Source organism: Geotrypetes seraphini, chromosome 10 (assembly GCF_902459505.1).
Source record: "Geotrypetes seraphini chromosome 10, aGeoSer1.1, whole genome shotgun sequence".
NCBI lineage: Eukaryota > Metazoa > Chordata > Amphibia > Gymnophiona > Dermophiidae > Geotrypetes > Geotrypetes seraphini.
The window spans coordinates 32,775,734-32,788,207 of record NC_047093.1 but is presented as its reverse complement, the minus strand read 5'-3'; the positions used below and the strand labels follow the sequence as shown (position 1 = coordinate 32,788,207).

General features: G+C 45.0%; 1 protein-coding gene across 1 annotated transcript in view; it reads left to right on the top strand.

Annotated features, from left to right (window-relative positions):
- Nucleotides 1-12,474, top strand: part of LOC117368480 (alpha-N-acetylgalactosaminide alpha-2,6-sialyltransferase 2-like) — a 61,270-nt gene that overhangs the window by 25,503 nt on the left and 23,293 nt on the right. Inside the window, exons 2-5 of the mRNA XM_033962180.1 lie at nt 6,487-6,526; nt 9,487-9,664; nt 11,749-11,911; nt 12,015-12,153. Of these exons, the coding sequence (XP_033818071.1) occupies nt 6,487-6,526; nt 9,487-9,664; nt 11,749-11,911; nt 12,015-12,153 (520 nt within the window). The remainder of the gene's footprint in view (nt 1-6,486; nt 6,527-9,486; nt 9,665-11,748; nt 11,912-12,014; nt 12,154-12,474) is intronic.

The following is a 12,474-nucleotide window of genomic DNA, read 5'->3' as shown; positions in this document are numbered from 1 at the left end:
CAAGGGTTCAAGATGTAACAAAAACAACAAAGGAGAAAGGGGACACCCCTGTCTCGTTCCCCTGTGAATTAAGAAGGGAGCAGAAATACAACCATTTACCAGCAAAGCCGCTGAAGGTGACGCATAAAGGGCAGTTAACACCTGACGAAACCACCCCTGAAGGCCCATGTAATCTAAGACTTGAAAAAGATATACCCAACTAATTTGATCGAATGCCTTCTCCGCATCTAACCCTACTAAAATTAAAGGTTCCTGCACAAGCTGACAATGCGCTACCGACAATAGTACCTTCCGCACATTTAAAACAGACTGCCTTCCCCTCACAAAACCATCCTGCTCTGCACAAATATAATCTGGCAAAAAAGCGGCCAACCTAGTGGCCAAAATCCGGGATAATATTTTCAAATCCACATTAATGAGCGATATAGGGCGGTAAGAATCAGGACGATGTTCCGGTTTACCAGGTTTAAGAATCAATGTAATCAAAGCCTGATTAGCAGGGGCCGGAAAACCGCCCGCAGTAATGCCAGCAGTATAATAGTCCACTAAGGGATCCGGCACCAAATGCCAAACAAGCTTGTAAAAGTCAGAAGAATAACCATCCCTAGGGTATATTTTATATATGTAGGAACTCTTCCAGTCATTGATTGTTATCAGCTAGCTGAAATGGAAGTATTTCATCTACTGGTGAAGACTGCCCACCCCCACCTCATGCATAGTTGCGTAGTAAGGGGGGGCATGGGGCACCATCTTTGTGGGCAAGCTACCACCTGTCCTCCTCCCCCCCCACTACCGCATGCACACACCGCTTTCCTCCCCCCCTGTACCTCAACACTCATGACACGAGTAGCAATCCCAATCTGCAGCTTGCATCTGCGTCGACTCTTCCTCTGATGTCACTTCCTGGACCCGTGCCTAGGAAATGACATCGGAGGAAGAGCTGATGTTGGTGCAAGCAGCAGGTTGGGGTTGCTTCTTCACGCTGCGAACATTAACGAAGTATGAGAGAAGGGAAGGGCCCGTCCGTGCAGCAGAAGGGGGCAGGGAAGGAGTGGATGGTGGTGGGGCGCCTCTCACCTTCGCTATGCCACCGTGTCCACATACATGCAAATCACATGAAAAAGGATGCTGCTAACCATTGTTCAAATGTGTACAAGATTCTTAGGACACCACCTCTAGCCGAAAGAAAAAGTTTTCTCATCTTCAAGTTCATTGTAACCGGCTACTGATTAATGTCCAAGTAACAACATGTTTTTTTGTTCTCCAACTAGCATACATTTAAGGCCAGAATTTTATTCAGTGTAATATACCTGTCACTGGTGACGGGTCTTAAGTGCGTGAGACAGACGTGCGCCGACAATTCAGCGCAGGATTTCATCGCGCCAAAGAAAAACCTTCTTTTAAAGGGTTCCGATGGGGGGTGTGGGGGAACCCCCCCACTCTACTTAATAGGGATCGTGCTGGAGTTTGGGGGGGTGTATGGAGGGTGTAACCCCCCCCCCCCCACATTATACTGAAAACTTAACTTTCTCCCTAAAAAATAGAGAAAAAGTTAAGTTTACAGTATAATGTGGGGTTACAACCCCCCCAAACGCCAACACGATCAATATTAAGTAGAGTGGGAGGGTTCCCCACCAAGACCCCCCATCAGAGCCCTTTAAAAGAAGGTTTTTCTTCAGCGCGATGAAGTCCTGCGCTGAATTGTCGGCGCGCCTCTGTCTCGCGCGCTTAAGACTACGAACCCTGTCACTCCTGTAGTAGGAGCTGAGCTGTGTACAAATAAGCCTTTTTGAAATAAGCTCTGTCCTTTAAACACTGAGCATCTCTTATTCCCTTCCTATGGGTCATTTTACACTTGGGCGCAGTTGGTATTTGTTTGGCAGTGGTATATGTAATCTCCCCACTCTAGAGAGGGCAGTGGAATGCTGACAGACAATGTCTCTCAAAGAGTCCGTTTGTATCCCTTCATGCATCGCTAAATCGGGATACAAAACCGAAAAGGCAGCTCGGAGCCCCATCAATCTGGAAGACTCAAAAGAGGCCAAGAAGGTTGAAATGCTATTAAAAGGCACGTAGCACTGAACACAGGGTGAAACACTCTGAAAACAATGGAATTCACTCTGAGAAGCCAAGCTACGTTCTCTGAAAACGCGAGCTAGGCTGTTCCAGAAAAACTGTGCGAAGTGAAGTTTTTCCCATGAATTTGATTGCGCTTGATCAGAAAATAATTTTTTTGTGGAGTTCCTCAAAGCCAAAAGCTCCATTTTTCTTAAAATTTGCTGTTTTTGCATAATGGAGCAAATTTATTGGTATTATAGCTGTAACTTTTATGTTTTCACACTCAGCAATAATACATTGATAAAAAGACATTTTATGCAAAAAATCTAGAAGTGTTTTTTTTTTTTTTTTAAAGGAACCTTCAATTTCTGCACTTTATTGTGGGGGAAAAAATTTAACCCTTTGTTAATTGCTAAACACGTAAACTTGAGTGCCAATGGTGTTCCAAGCCCTCAAGCATTCAATGTCTTCTTGAGATAGGATATAGCCTGCGATGCTGTTCAACCCTTTGCAACAAGGCCTCGGCACTGCACTGGGTCTGTGGTGATGCCAGTGGCAAAGTCAGTTATCAGTTTAACACTTCACTTGGCTGTCGTTAACCACTTTCACTGTGACAACACTGACTTTGACACATAAGAACATAAGCAATGCCTCTGCTGGGTCAGACCTGAGGTCCATCGCGCCCAGCAGTCCGCTCACGCGGTGGCCCAACAGGTCCAGGACCTGTGTAGTAAACCTCTATCTATACCCTTCTATCCCCTTTTCCAGCAGGAAATTGTCCAATCCTTTCTTAAACCCCGATACTGTTCCCTGCCCTATAACGTCCTCTGGAAGCGCATTCCAGGTGTCCACCACACGTTGGGTAAAGAAGAACTTCCTAGCATTCGTTTTGAAACTGTCCCCTTTCAACTTTTCCGAGTGTCCTCTTGTTCTTTTATTATTCGAAAGTTTGAAGAATCTGTCCTTCTCTACTCTCTCTATGCCTTTCATAATCTTGTAAGTCTCTATCATATCCCCTCTAAGTCTCCTCTTCTCCAGGGAAAAGAGACCCAGGTTCTCCAATCTCTCAGCGTATGAAAGATTTTCCATCCCCTTAATCAGTCGTGTCGCTCTCCTCTGAACTCTCTCGAGTAACACCATATCCTTCTTAAGGTACGGCGACCAATACTGGACGCAGTACTCAAGTTGCGGACGCACCATTGCCCGGTACAGCGGCAGGATAACTTCTTTCGTTCTGGTTGTAATACCCTTCTTGATTATACCTAGCATTCTATTCGCTCTCTTAGCGGCCGCTGCGCACTGTGCCGTCGGCTTCATTGTCATGTCCACCATTACCCCCAAGTCCCTTTCCTGGGTACTCTCAGTCAATAATATCCCTCCCATCGTATAATTGTGCCTCGGTTGACAACACAGCTGAACTGACTTTGCCATTGGCCTCACCACAGACCCAGTGCAGCACAAGTAAGGTTGCCAGAAGAGACATATCCTCTTTTTAGAGGACTGTCCAGGACAGACTTTCCAAAACCCGGGAGTTTGTTTGGATATGAGGAAGCTGGCAACCGGGAAAGTGTTAAAGATCTTATTAAAGTCTTAAGTAAAGGATAATGGACCCTTGACCACTAAGCTTATTCTTTATGTATAGAGTATTTTTCTCTTTTTTTCCATTTGTAAGTTGCTCTTCACTTTTGGTGTTCCTTCCCTCTCTATTGTGGTCTAAGAAAGATTAAGGGCTCCTTTTACTAAGGTGCGCTAGCGTTTTTAGCGCACGCAGGAAATTACCGCGCGCTACACCGCATGCTACGCTACTAGAACTAGCGCCAGCTCAGTGCTGGCATTAAGCTCTAACACGGGCGGCAATGTAGAGCGCGCTATTCCACGTGCTAAAGCCCTGACGCAGCTTAGTAAAAGGAGCCCTAAGTTAGGTATGCCTCATTGACTAAGGGCTCCTTTTACAAAGGTGCGCTAGTGGTTTTAGCGTGCGCTACAATGCCGCGTGCGCTAGACGCTAACGCCTCCAATAGAGCTTGTGTTAGTATTTTTCATTTAGCGTGGGGGGTGCGCACGCTAATCTTCAGCGTGCGCTAAAAACGCTAGCGCACCTTAGTAAAAGGAGCCCTACGTGTTTATGCTTCGTATTTTGATTTACCATCTGTTTTGCCTCAAACAAGTGTAATCTTGTAAAATTATGTTAAAACTTAATAAAGAAAAATTAAAAACCAAAAAAAAAGGGAATGGACACCTAGGGCTCCTTTTACGAAGCCACTTTAGCGCGCGCGCGACTCTTAATCATGCGCTAACTCCCGCGCTAGCCGAAAAACTACTGCCTGCTCAAGAGAAGGCGGTAGCGACTAGCGCGTCCGGCAGTTTAGCGCGCGCTATTATGCACGTTAAACCGCTAACGCGGCTTCGTAAAAGGAGCCCCTAGTGAACCATGGTCTGAAATTTGGCAGCTAAGATTTAACGCTAAGTAATGCAAGGCTTCAAAAACCTGAGGGAATGATACAGTTTAGGGCAGTGGTTCCCAACCCTGTCCTGGAGGACCACCAGGCCAGTCGGGTTTTCAGGATAGCCCTAATGAATATGCATGGCTCTGATTTGCATGCCTGGCACCTCCATTATATGCAGATCTCTCTCATGCATATTCATTAGGGCTATCCTGAAAACCTGACTGGCCTGGTGTTCCTCCAGGAGAGGGTTGGGAACCACTGGTTTAGGGGGTGAAACATAGTAACATAGTAAATGACGGCAGATAAAGCCCCCAAATGGTCCATCTAGTCTGCCCAACTATACATGCGCCATAAATTAATCATTTAAATCAGTGGTTCCCAAACCTGTCCTGGGGGACCCCCAGCCAGTCAGGTTTTCAAGATATCCCTAATGAATATGCATGAGAGAGATTTGCATACCTGTCACTTCCATTATATGCAAATCTCTCTCATGCATATTCATTAGGGATATCTTGAAAACCTGACTGGCTGGGGGGGTCTCCCAGGACAGGCTTGGGAACCACTGATTTAAATGTTCTTGAATAATAATTTGGAATCAGACAAATAGTTGATCACTATGTTCTCCTCTAATCTTGGTGTTTCCATGCAGATGGTGTTTCCATCAGACTGAGTTATTACAAAGGGCTAGATTCACTAAGCCAGTGATTCCCAACCCTGTCCTGGAGGAACACCAGGCCAATCGGGTTTTCAGGCTAGCCCTAATGAATATGCATGAGAGAGATTGGCATATGATGGAAGTGATAGGCATGCAAATTTGCTTCATGCATATTCATTAGGGCTAGCCTGAAAACCCGATTGGCCTGGTGTTCCTCCAGGACAGGGTTGGGAACCACTGCACTAAGCTCACCGATCATGTCCCAACCAGTTTACGAGCCTCCTCCGACCCCCATTCACTAACCTTCTGCCCGATCTGATCCGCACCCCATCCGATCCGATCTACACATGCAAATGAGGGGAAATGGCATGCATAAGTAGGAAGGCAGCGATTCGCTAAACAGAAGATGGAACACCAATTGGGCTCGCCGGTCCAAAAAGAAGCGACTGCTGAGGACCAGTCGCTCACATCCTTGCTGACTGTCCTGCTTTCTGCCGCCCTGAAATCCCGGCCCTGCAGCCCTGAAATCCTAGTATCAAAAATAAAAACATCTCCCTTGTGCAAAAGCGCCCTGCTCTCTGCCGCTCTGCGAGCCCGTGGTTTTAGCCCGCGGGTTTAAAACGGGGCTGCACTAACGTGTTCTGTTCTGTGTTGTCTCAGTCCGGCTGCAAAGCATGTTCTGCTCCATTGAAATGATTCTTGTGGGGCCAGCGAGTGCAGCCACCCCCCCTTTTGTTTTGACCTCATGCTTGTGTGGAGAGCAGGCGCATGTGCGGATCACATCTACAGGCAAAGAGGATGGTCTGGATCACTCTGCAGCGATCCGTGGGGTCACTGAGGGGCGTGCGTTTGATCACATCATTTGCATGAGGACGCTGTAGTGAATCGGTTGCCTGGCAAGACTCGGCCACGGATTGCCCAGATCGGTGAGCTGTAGTGAATCTAGGTCAAAGTCATTTTAGCCCGGCAGTTGTGGATATCACCGAAATGATTATGGTTGTGTGATCCTTCCTCTAATTGCCTTTCTTCTGCTTCTTGGGATCATATGCCGGTAATCCCTGTCCATGAATGAATTCCTGATTGAAAACAAGGCTTAACAAGTCCCAACAGTGACTGTTCCTCGCTTTGAAAGCGTCGTGCAATCCCGTGTGAAGTTATTTTTCTTTTGTTATGCTAGTTGTTACTACAAGTTATGCCCTGCAGTTAAAGCATTGCTATTTGGAGGTGTTCCAGCCCCAAATGATATTCTGCTCTTGAGGGACTGATAAGTCTGGAGATCATGTTTCAACAGGATTTTTGCCTTCTGTTTTTTTTTTTTAACTGCAGACAGACAGGACCAGCCAAATTTCCTCCCGGGCAAGAAAAGGTTAGTAAAACAAACCATTCTTTTACCCTCAGAATCATATTCCTGGGTGAGTTCTGCTCTTTACTTTTGGTATTCCTTCCCTCTCTATTGTGGTCTAAGAAAGATTAAGGGCTCCTTTTACTGAGGTGCGCTGGCGTTTTTAGCGCACGCAGGAAATTACCGCACGCTACACCGCATGCTACGCTTCTAGAACTAACGCCAGCGGCAATGTAGAGCGCGTTAAAGCCCTAAATTAGGTATGCCTCGTTGACTAAGGGCTCCTTTTACAAATGTGCGCTAGCGGTTTTAGCGTGTGCTACAATGCCGCCTGCGCCAGACGCTAATGCCTCCGTAGCGCACCTTAGTAAAAGGAGCCCTACGTGTTTATGCTTCGTCTTGTGATTTACCATCTGTTTTGCCTCAAACAAGCGTAATCTTGTAAAATTATGTTAAAGCTTAATAAAGAAAAATTAAAAACCCAAAAAAGGGGAATGAACACCTAGGGCTCTGCACAATTTGGAATTCGGATGGGGACTGGAAATCAGCAGCAGCAACAGCAACTCAGCTAGAAAGATGAAGGGAGGCAGCAACACACTATATGGACTGGAAGAAAGGAGGGTCTCATCGGCCTGCACAGTGGGAGGAGAAGAATGTCAAGGCAGCGTCAGTTATGTGGGCCAGTAAGGAAAAACAGGCTGCAGTCGCAGGATTGCGTTGTAAATCTGCTCTAGGGTAGGGTTACCAGTCGTCTAGATTTCCAAGGACATGTCCTCGTTTTGAGGACTTGTCCGGGGAGGGTTCATGGACAAAACCGCCGAAGACAAAGGCGCGCGCCGACAACTGAGCGCAAGATGGAAGCATGCGCCGAAGAAAAAGAGTGTTTTTAGAGGCTCCGACGGGGGGTTTTGTTGGGGAACCCCCCCCCCACACACTTTACTTAATACAGATCGCGGCGGCGTTGTGGGGGGTTTGGGGGGTTGTAACCCCCCTCATTATACTGGAAACTTAACTGTTTCCCTGTTTTTAGGGAAAAAGTGAAGTTTTCAGTAAAATGTGGGGGGTTACAACCCCCCAAACCCTCCACAATGCGGCGCGATCTGTATAAAGTAAAGTGAGGGGGTTTGCCCCCCACACCCCCCGTCGGAGCCCTTTAAAACAGTCATTTTCTTCGGCGCGTGGCTCCGCGTTGCATTCAGTTGTCTGCGCGCTTTTATCCCGGCACGCTTTTGACCTGACACCGTCCGGGGGTCCAGATGGCTATTCCAAAACCCAGCACATTGTCTGGGTTTTGAAAAGCTTCAAAAACCGCGGTCAGGTACAACGGCGCATGTGTGAATGCCATTCTGCCCGAAGAGATCAGGCCGTGGGGGCGGGGCTAAGGCAGGGATGGGAAGAATGGGGTGGGCCTGAGGGTGAGTCTAGGGCAGGGATGTCAAAGTCCCTCCTTGAGGGCCACAATCCAGTCGGGTTTTCAGGATTTCCCCCAATGAATATGCATGAGATCTATTAGCATACAATGAAAGCAGTGCATGCAAATAGATCTCACTCATATTCATTGAGGAAATCCTGAAAACCAGACTGGATTGCGGCCCTCCAGGAGGGACTTTGGCACCCCTGGTCCAAATGGAAAATCTGGATATCCTATTCTAGGGGAAGCGGTCATGGGAGTGAAGCCTGGAGGTGAAGGGAAGGAGCAAAAAGAGCTAAGAGTTGGGGGTGAGAGAAATTTGGGGCATACAAATGTGAGATTGAAGTGTCTAGTCTAGTGTAGGGAATCTCCTTTGTCCCCGAGTGCCTCTCAAACAATTTTTTCGCTCCGGTAACACTAAACGGAGCAAATGTTTTTCGCTGCACATTATGATTGAAATTATAAAATTGCAAAACCAACAAACAAAATTAAAATTTGAGAGGTATTTATTTAAAGTTCTTTAAGCTATGTATGGGCAATTTTTTAACAACGGTGAAACTAAAGTAGATATTCTGAGAGAGAAATCTGGAAGGGCAGATGAGTATTAAGGGACAAAGAGCTGAGATGTTGAGCCTGGGGAGCAAAGAGGGAGAGGGCAATTTTGAGAAATGGGGAGGGAAGAGTGCGGGGAGAGGGGCAAACACTCTCCATCCTTGCCCCAAGCTTTTTAGTTACTGATGCTGTGTTGAATAAAATATTGGTGGGATCGTGGTCCCAGTGACCCACTTTATTCTGCTGCCTACGGGATAAATGCAAGCTGGGGACAAGCAAAACCACGTCCCCTTCCCATCGCATAATCAATTTCATTCATATTCATTGTGGATATCCTGGAAATATGACTGCTTGGGGTTCCCCCAGGACAGGTTTGGGAACCCCTAATCCAGTGCCTCACAAACTTTCCGGCTGGCGGCATGCTAAATCCAGTGCCTGATCCGGAAGGCGCCCGGAAGTGTATGGACGTCATCGTCTGCGCGTGCGAGGAGGCCCATCTGGCTGCAACTCACTTCAGTGGAGGGATCTGAGAGGTGTGGGGAGAGGAGGAGAGATGCCAGCCAGAAGGAGAGTTGTCTGCGCTAGCTGACTTCCTACAGGACATGCCTCTCGCAGTCAGCCAGCGTGGACGACGCTCCTCGTCAGTGTGTCTTGGCACACCTGAAATCTCAGGAGGCACACTGGTGTGCCGAGGCAGAGTTTGCAATACACTGCTCTAATCTAAGTCCTTGTAGACTTGCTTTTCATTGAAGCCTGAAGAAGAAGGATTACCTTCGAAAGCTCAACTTAAAATGCATTGAGTTTGTCCAATAAAAAAGGAATTACCTTATTTCCTTTGGTGTTGTATTTTATTTATTTATATTATCTTGGAAAGTGGACTAATACGGCCACCCCACCATTTCATTGAAGCCTTGGAATTACATGTGCTCACAGGCAATTGGACAAACTCAATTCTCTCTTGAAATACTTAGTACAAAATAAAAAGCTGAATTGAATAACCCTTGACCCTCTTTCCTTTCAGTCTGGTTCATCCTGTCAAGGTTTTCTAAAGTCTAAAGTGAAGGCTGACCTATTATTCGGGAAACTCTTCAGCTTCGATGTACCAGTACTGATGTGGGATGAACACTTCACTCCTATGACGTGGAGCAGCTTACGAGACCGGAATGTTCCCTATGGCTGGCACAGCCTCCCCTATTCAGGTATAGGATCTGCAGTGGTGACATGTTACATCTAGAAATTGCAGATGGCATAAGTTAGAGACATCTTCCAGGATATTATATAGTTTGGAATTCTCATTTTGTGATCCAGTACAGGGGTGTCAAAGTCCCTCAAGGGCCACAATCCGGTCGGGTTTTCAGGATTTCCCCAATGAATATGTATGAGATCTATTTGCATGCATGGCTTTCATTGTATGCTAATAGATCTCATGCATATTCATTGGGGAAATCCTGAAAATCCAACTGGATTGCGGCCCTCGAGGAGGGACTTTGACAACCCTGATCTAGTAGGATCCCGTATGATCCCTCTCTAGTCTTTTCCATCCCAGGATTTTGCTCATAGAAGAAATAAATTTACATGTCTATTACAGAACAGTTCTACCTTTTTTTTTTTGTTGTAATTTGTGGAAGAAATTTATTAATACATGAAAGAAAACCACTGAGTACACAGTCATGCTTATTACAAGAAGATTGTGTGTATAAAGATACATAACTGATTAATTTCAGTGTCTGCCTTGAAAGAGCTTCAAAAACCTCCAATGAAACTAGATTCAGTTACTTGTGGATGCGAGGCAAAAGAAGCATTTTAGAATCTAAAAAAGACTTAAATGTTGCGGCTCAAAAATATATATACTTCACTTATTGTAATTTAACAACACATTTACATGGAACATTGAGGCAAAATAAACCTCCTAATTGCATAACTTTATAGAACATAACTTCAAAAAGGCTCGACGCCATCTCTGAGTCTGTTTGGCAGTGCTATAGCTTTTGGTTACTTCCATGCTAAAGTATATTTGACAATATTTTTTGTTCTGTAATTGTGCCTCGTTTTCTCCTCTTTTTTTGAGGACTTGAGACAGATTTGTATAAGTAATTTCCACATATTTCCTATTCTATCTTGAAGGATAAATCTTTTTTAGTTTTTTCTTTATATCCATTTTGCTTTAAATATGTAATTGGCTCCTTCAAGAAATGTATTAATCATTTCTATCTTTGCTATTCAAGAGTTATCTTGTAAAATATATTAAAAATTCTTAAATAAAAAAACCCCACCAAAACCCTAGATTTTGAAGTTTTCCTCTCAGTCCCGTATTGCATATTATATATATGCAACGGAGACAGACAGGGAAAAATGCTTGAGTGCCTGAACAAATTTATGTATCATTCTGAGCTTCCTTGGGAGAATAGTATAGAAAACTGAATAAATGAATAGCATGGAAAGTTTCAGCCTCTGATAACAAGAGCTGGTATTGTGACATCATAAAGCCTCATTCCACTAATACCTAAGAGCTAAACTCATCAGTGATGTCACAATGGCTTGATTGCCCTGTACTTGGTTCACTTTTACTACATGTTGATTTCTAGAGGGGGGCAGTGGTTAAAGTTACAGCCTCAGCACCCTGAGGTTGTGGATTCAAACCCACACAGCTCCTTGTAACCTGGGTAAGTCACTTAATCCTTCCATTGCCCTAGGTACATTAGATAGATTGTGAGCCCATGGGGTTAGATAGGGAAAAATGCTTGAGTGCCTGAATTCATATTAACCGTTCTGAGCTCCTATGGGAGAACGGTATAGAAAATTGAATAAATACATTTCTTACACTGATCCTATTCAGTGAAAAATATCTGCTTACTTTCAGGGTGACATTCCTGGCTATTTATTACCATGCTGCCATAGTGTCCCAGCTCTGTCCCCTTATCTCTTATCTTTAGGCAAGTCTGCCCACCATGTGTACCCCTCATAAATTTCTTTCAAACTGCCTCCATGGTGCCAATGTTTGATCCTCACGTATTCCACAAACCTTTTGAGTGCATCTAGTGTGGTTTTTTTTTTTGGGGGGGGTTTCCTTTTAAATTCCTTCAGATTCGTGACAAGCATATAGTGCTGACAATAATATCATATGGCATTATAGTATAACTCATTCATGACAAGTGGCCTCACCACATCGACCTTTGTGATTCTGTTTAAAACAGAAACAGTATGGGAGAGAGGAGGTGACATAACCATAGCACAGTATACGTGTCATGTGTTATGAACTTTTTTCCTCCCTCTTTCTTTCTAGTCCTCTCCTCCACCCTAAAGCTGATGAATGATTCTGCCAACAGCTGGTTGTTTGATGCCAGGCCTCCAGGAAACTGCGTCCGCTGTGCTGTGGTTGGGAATGGAGGCATCTTGAACGGATCCAGACAAGGGAAAGCAATAGATGATCATGACTTTGTTTTCAGGTAGGAACGGGCACAAATGATCAGTCCTCGGTTGTCCAAGCGCCTGCAAAATACAGACAGCCCATGGTCCTCTCACAACCCCCTTCTCTTAATTTTGCTGTAGATTGAATGGGGCAGTGATTCGAGGCTTTGAGGAAGACGTTGGAACCAAGACATCCTTCTATGGCTTCACGGTGAACACAATGAAGAATTCTTTGAAAGCTTATAAAGAGGATGGATTCATCAAGATACCACAGAGCGAGGTGAGTGAACAGGGGATAAAATGCAGTTAGAAGGATATCCAGGAATAGAGACAGCATAAGAATGAGAAGTAGTGGAGGGATAGACCTGTAAATAAAACATGGATGGAAGGAAGCCTGCCTGGACCTCAATATAATGTTACAAAGATTTGAAACTGCCTCTTACTATTCTGACTATAAGATTACATTACATTACATTACATTACATTACAGATTTCTATTCCGCCATTACCTTTCGGTTCAAAGCGGATTACAAAAAGAGTTATGGAAGAAGGGTTACAAAGTTAGATCAGAGATCGTTTCCAAGAGAGAGAAAAGTAGGAT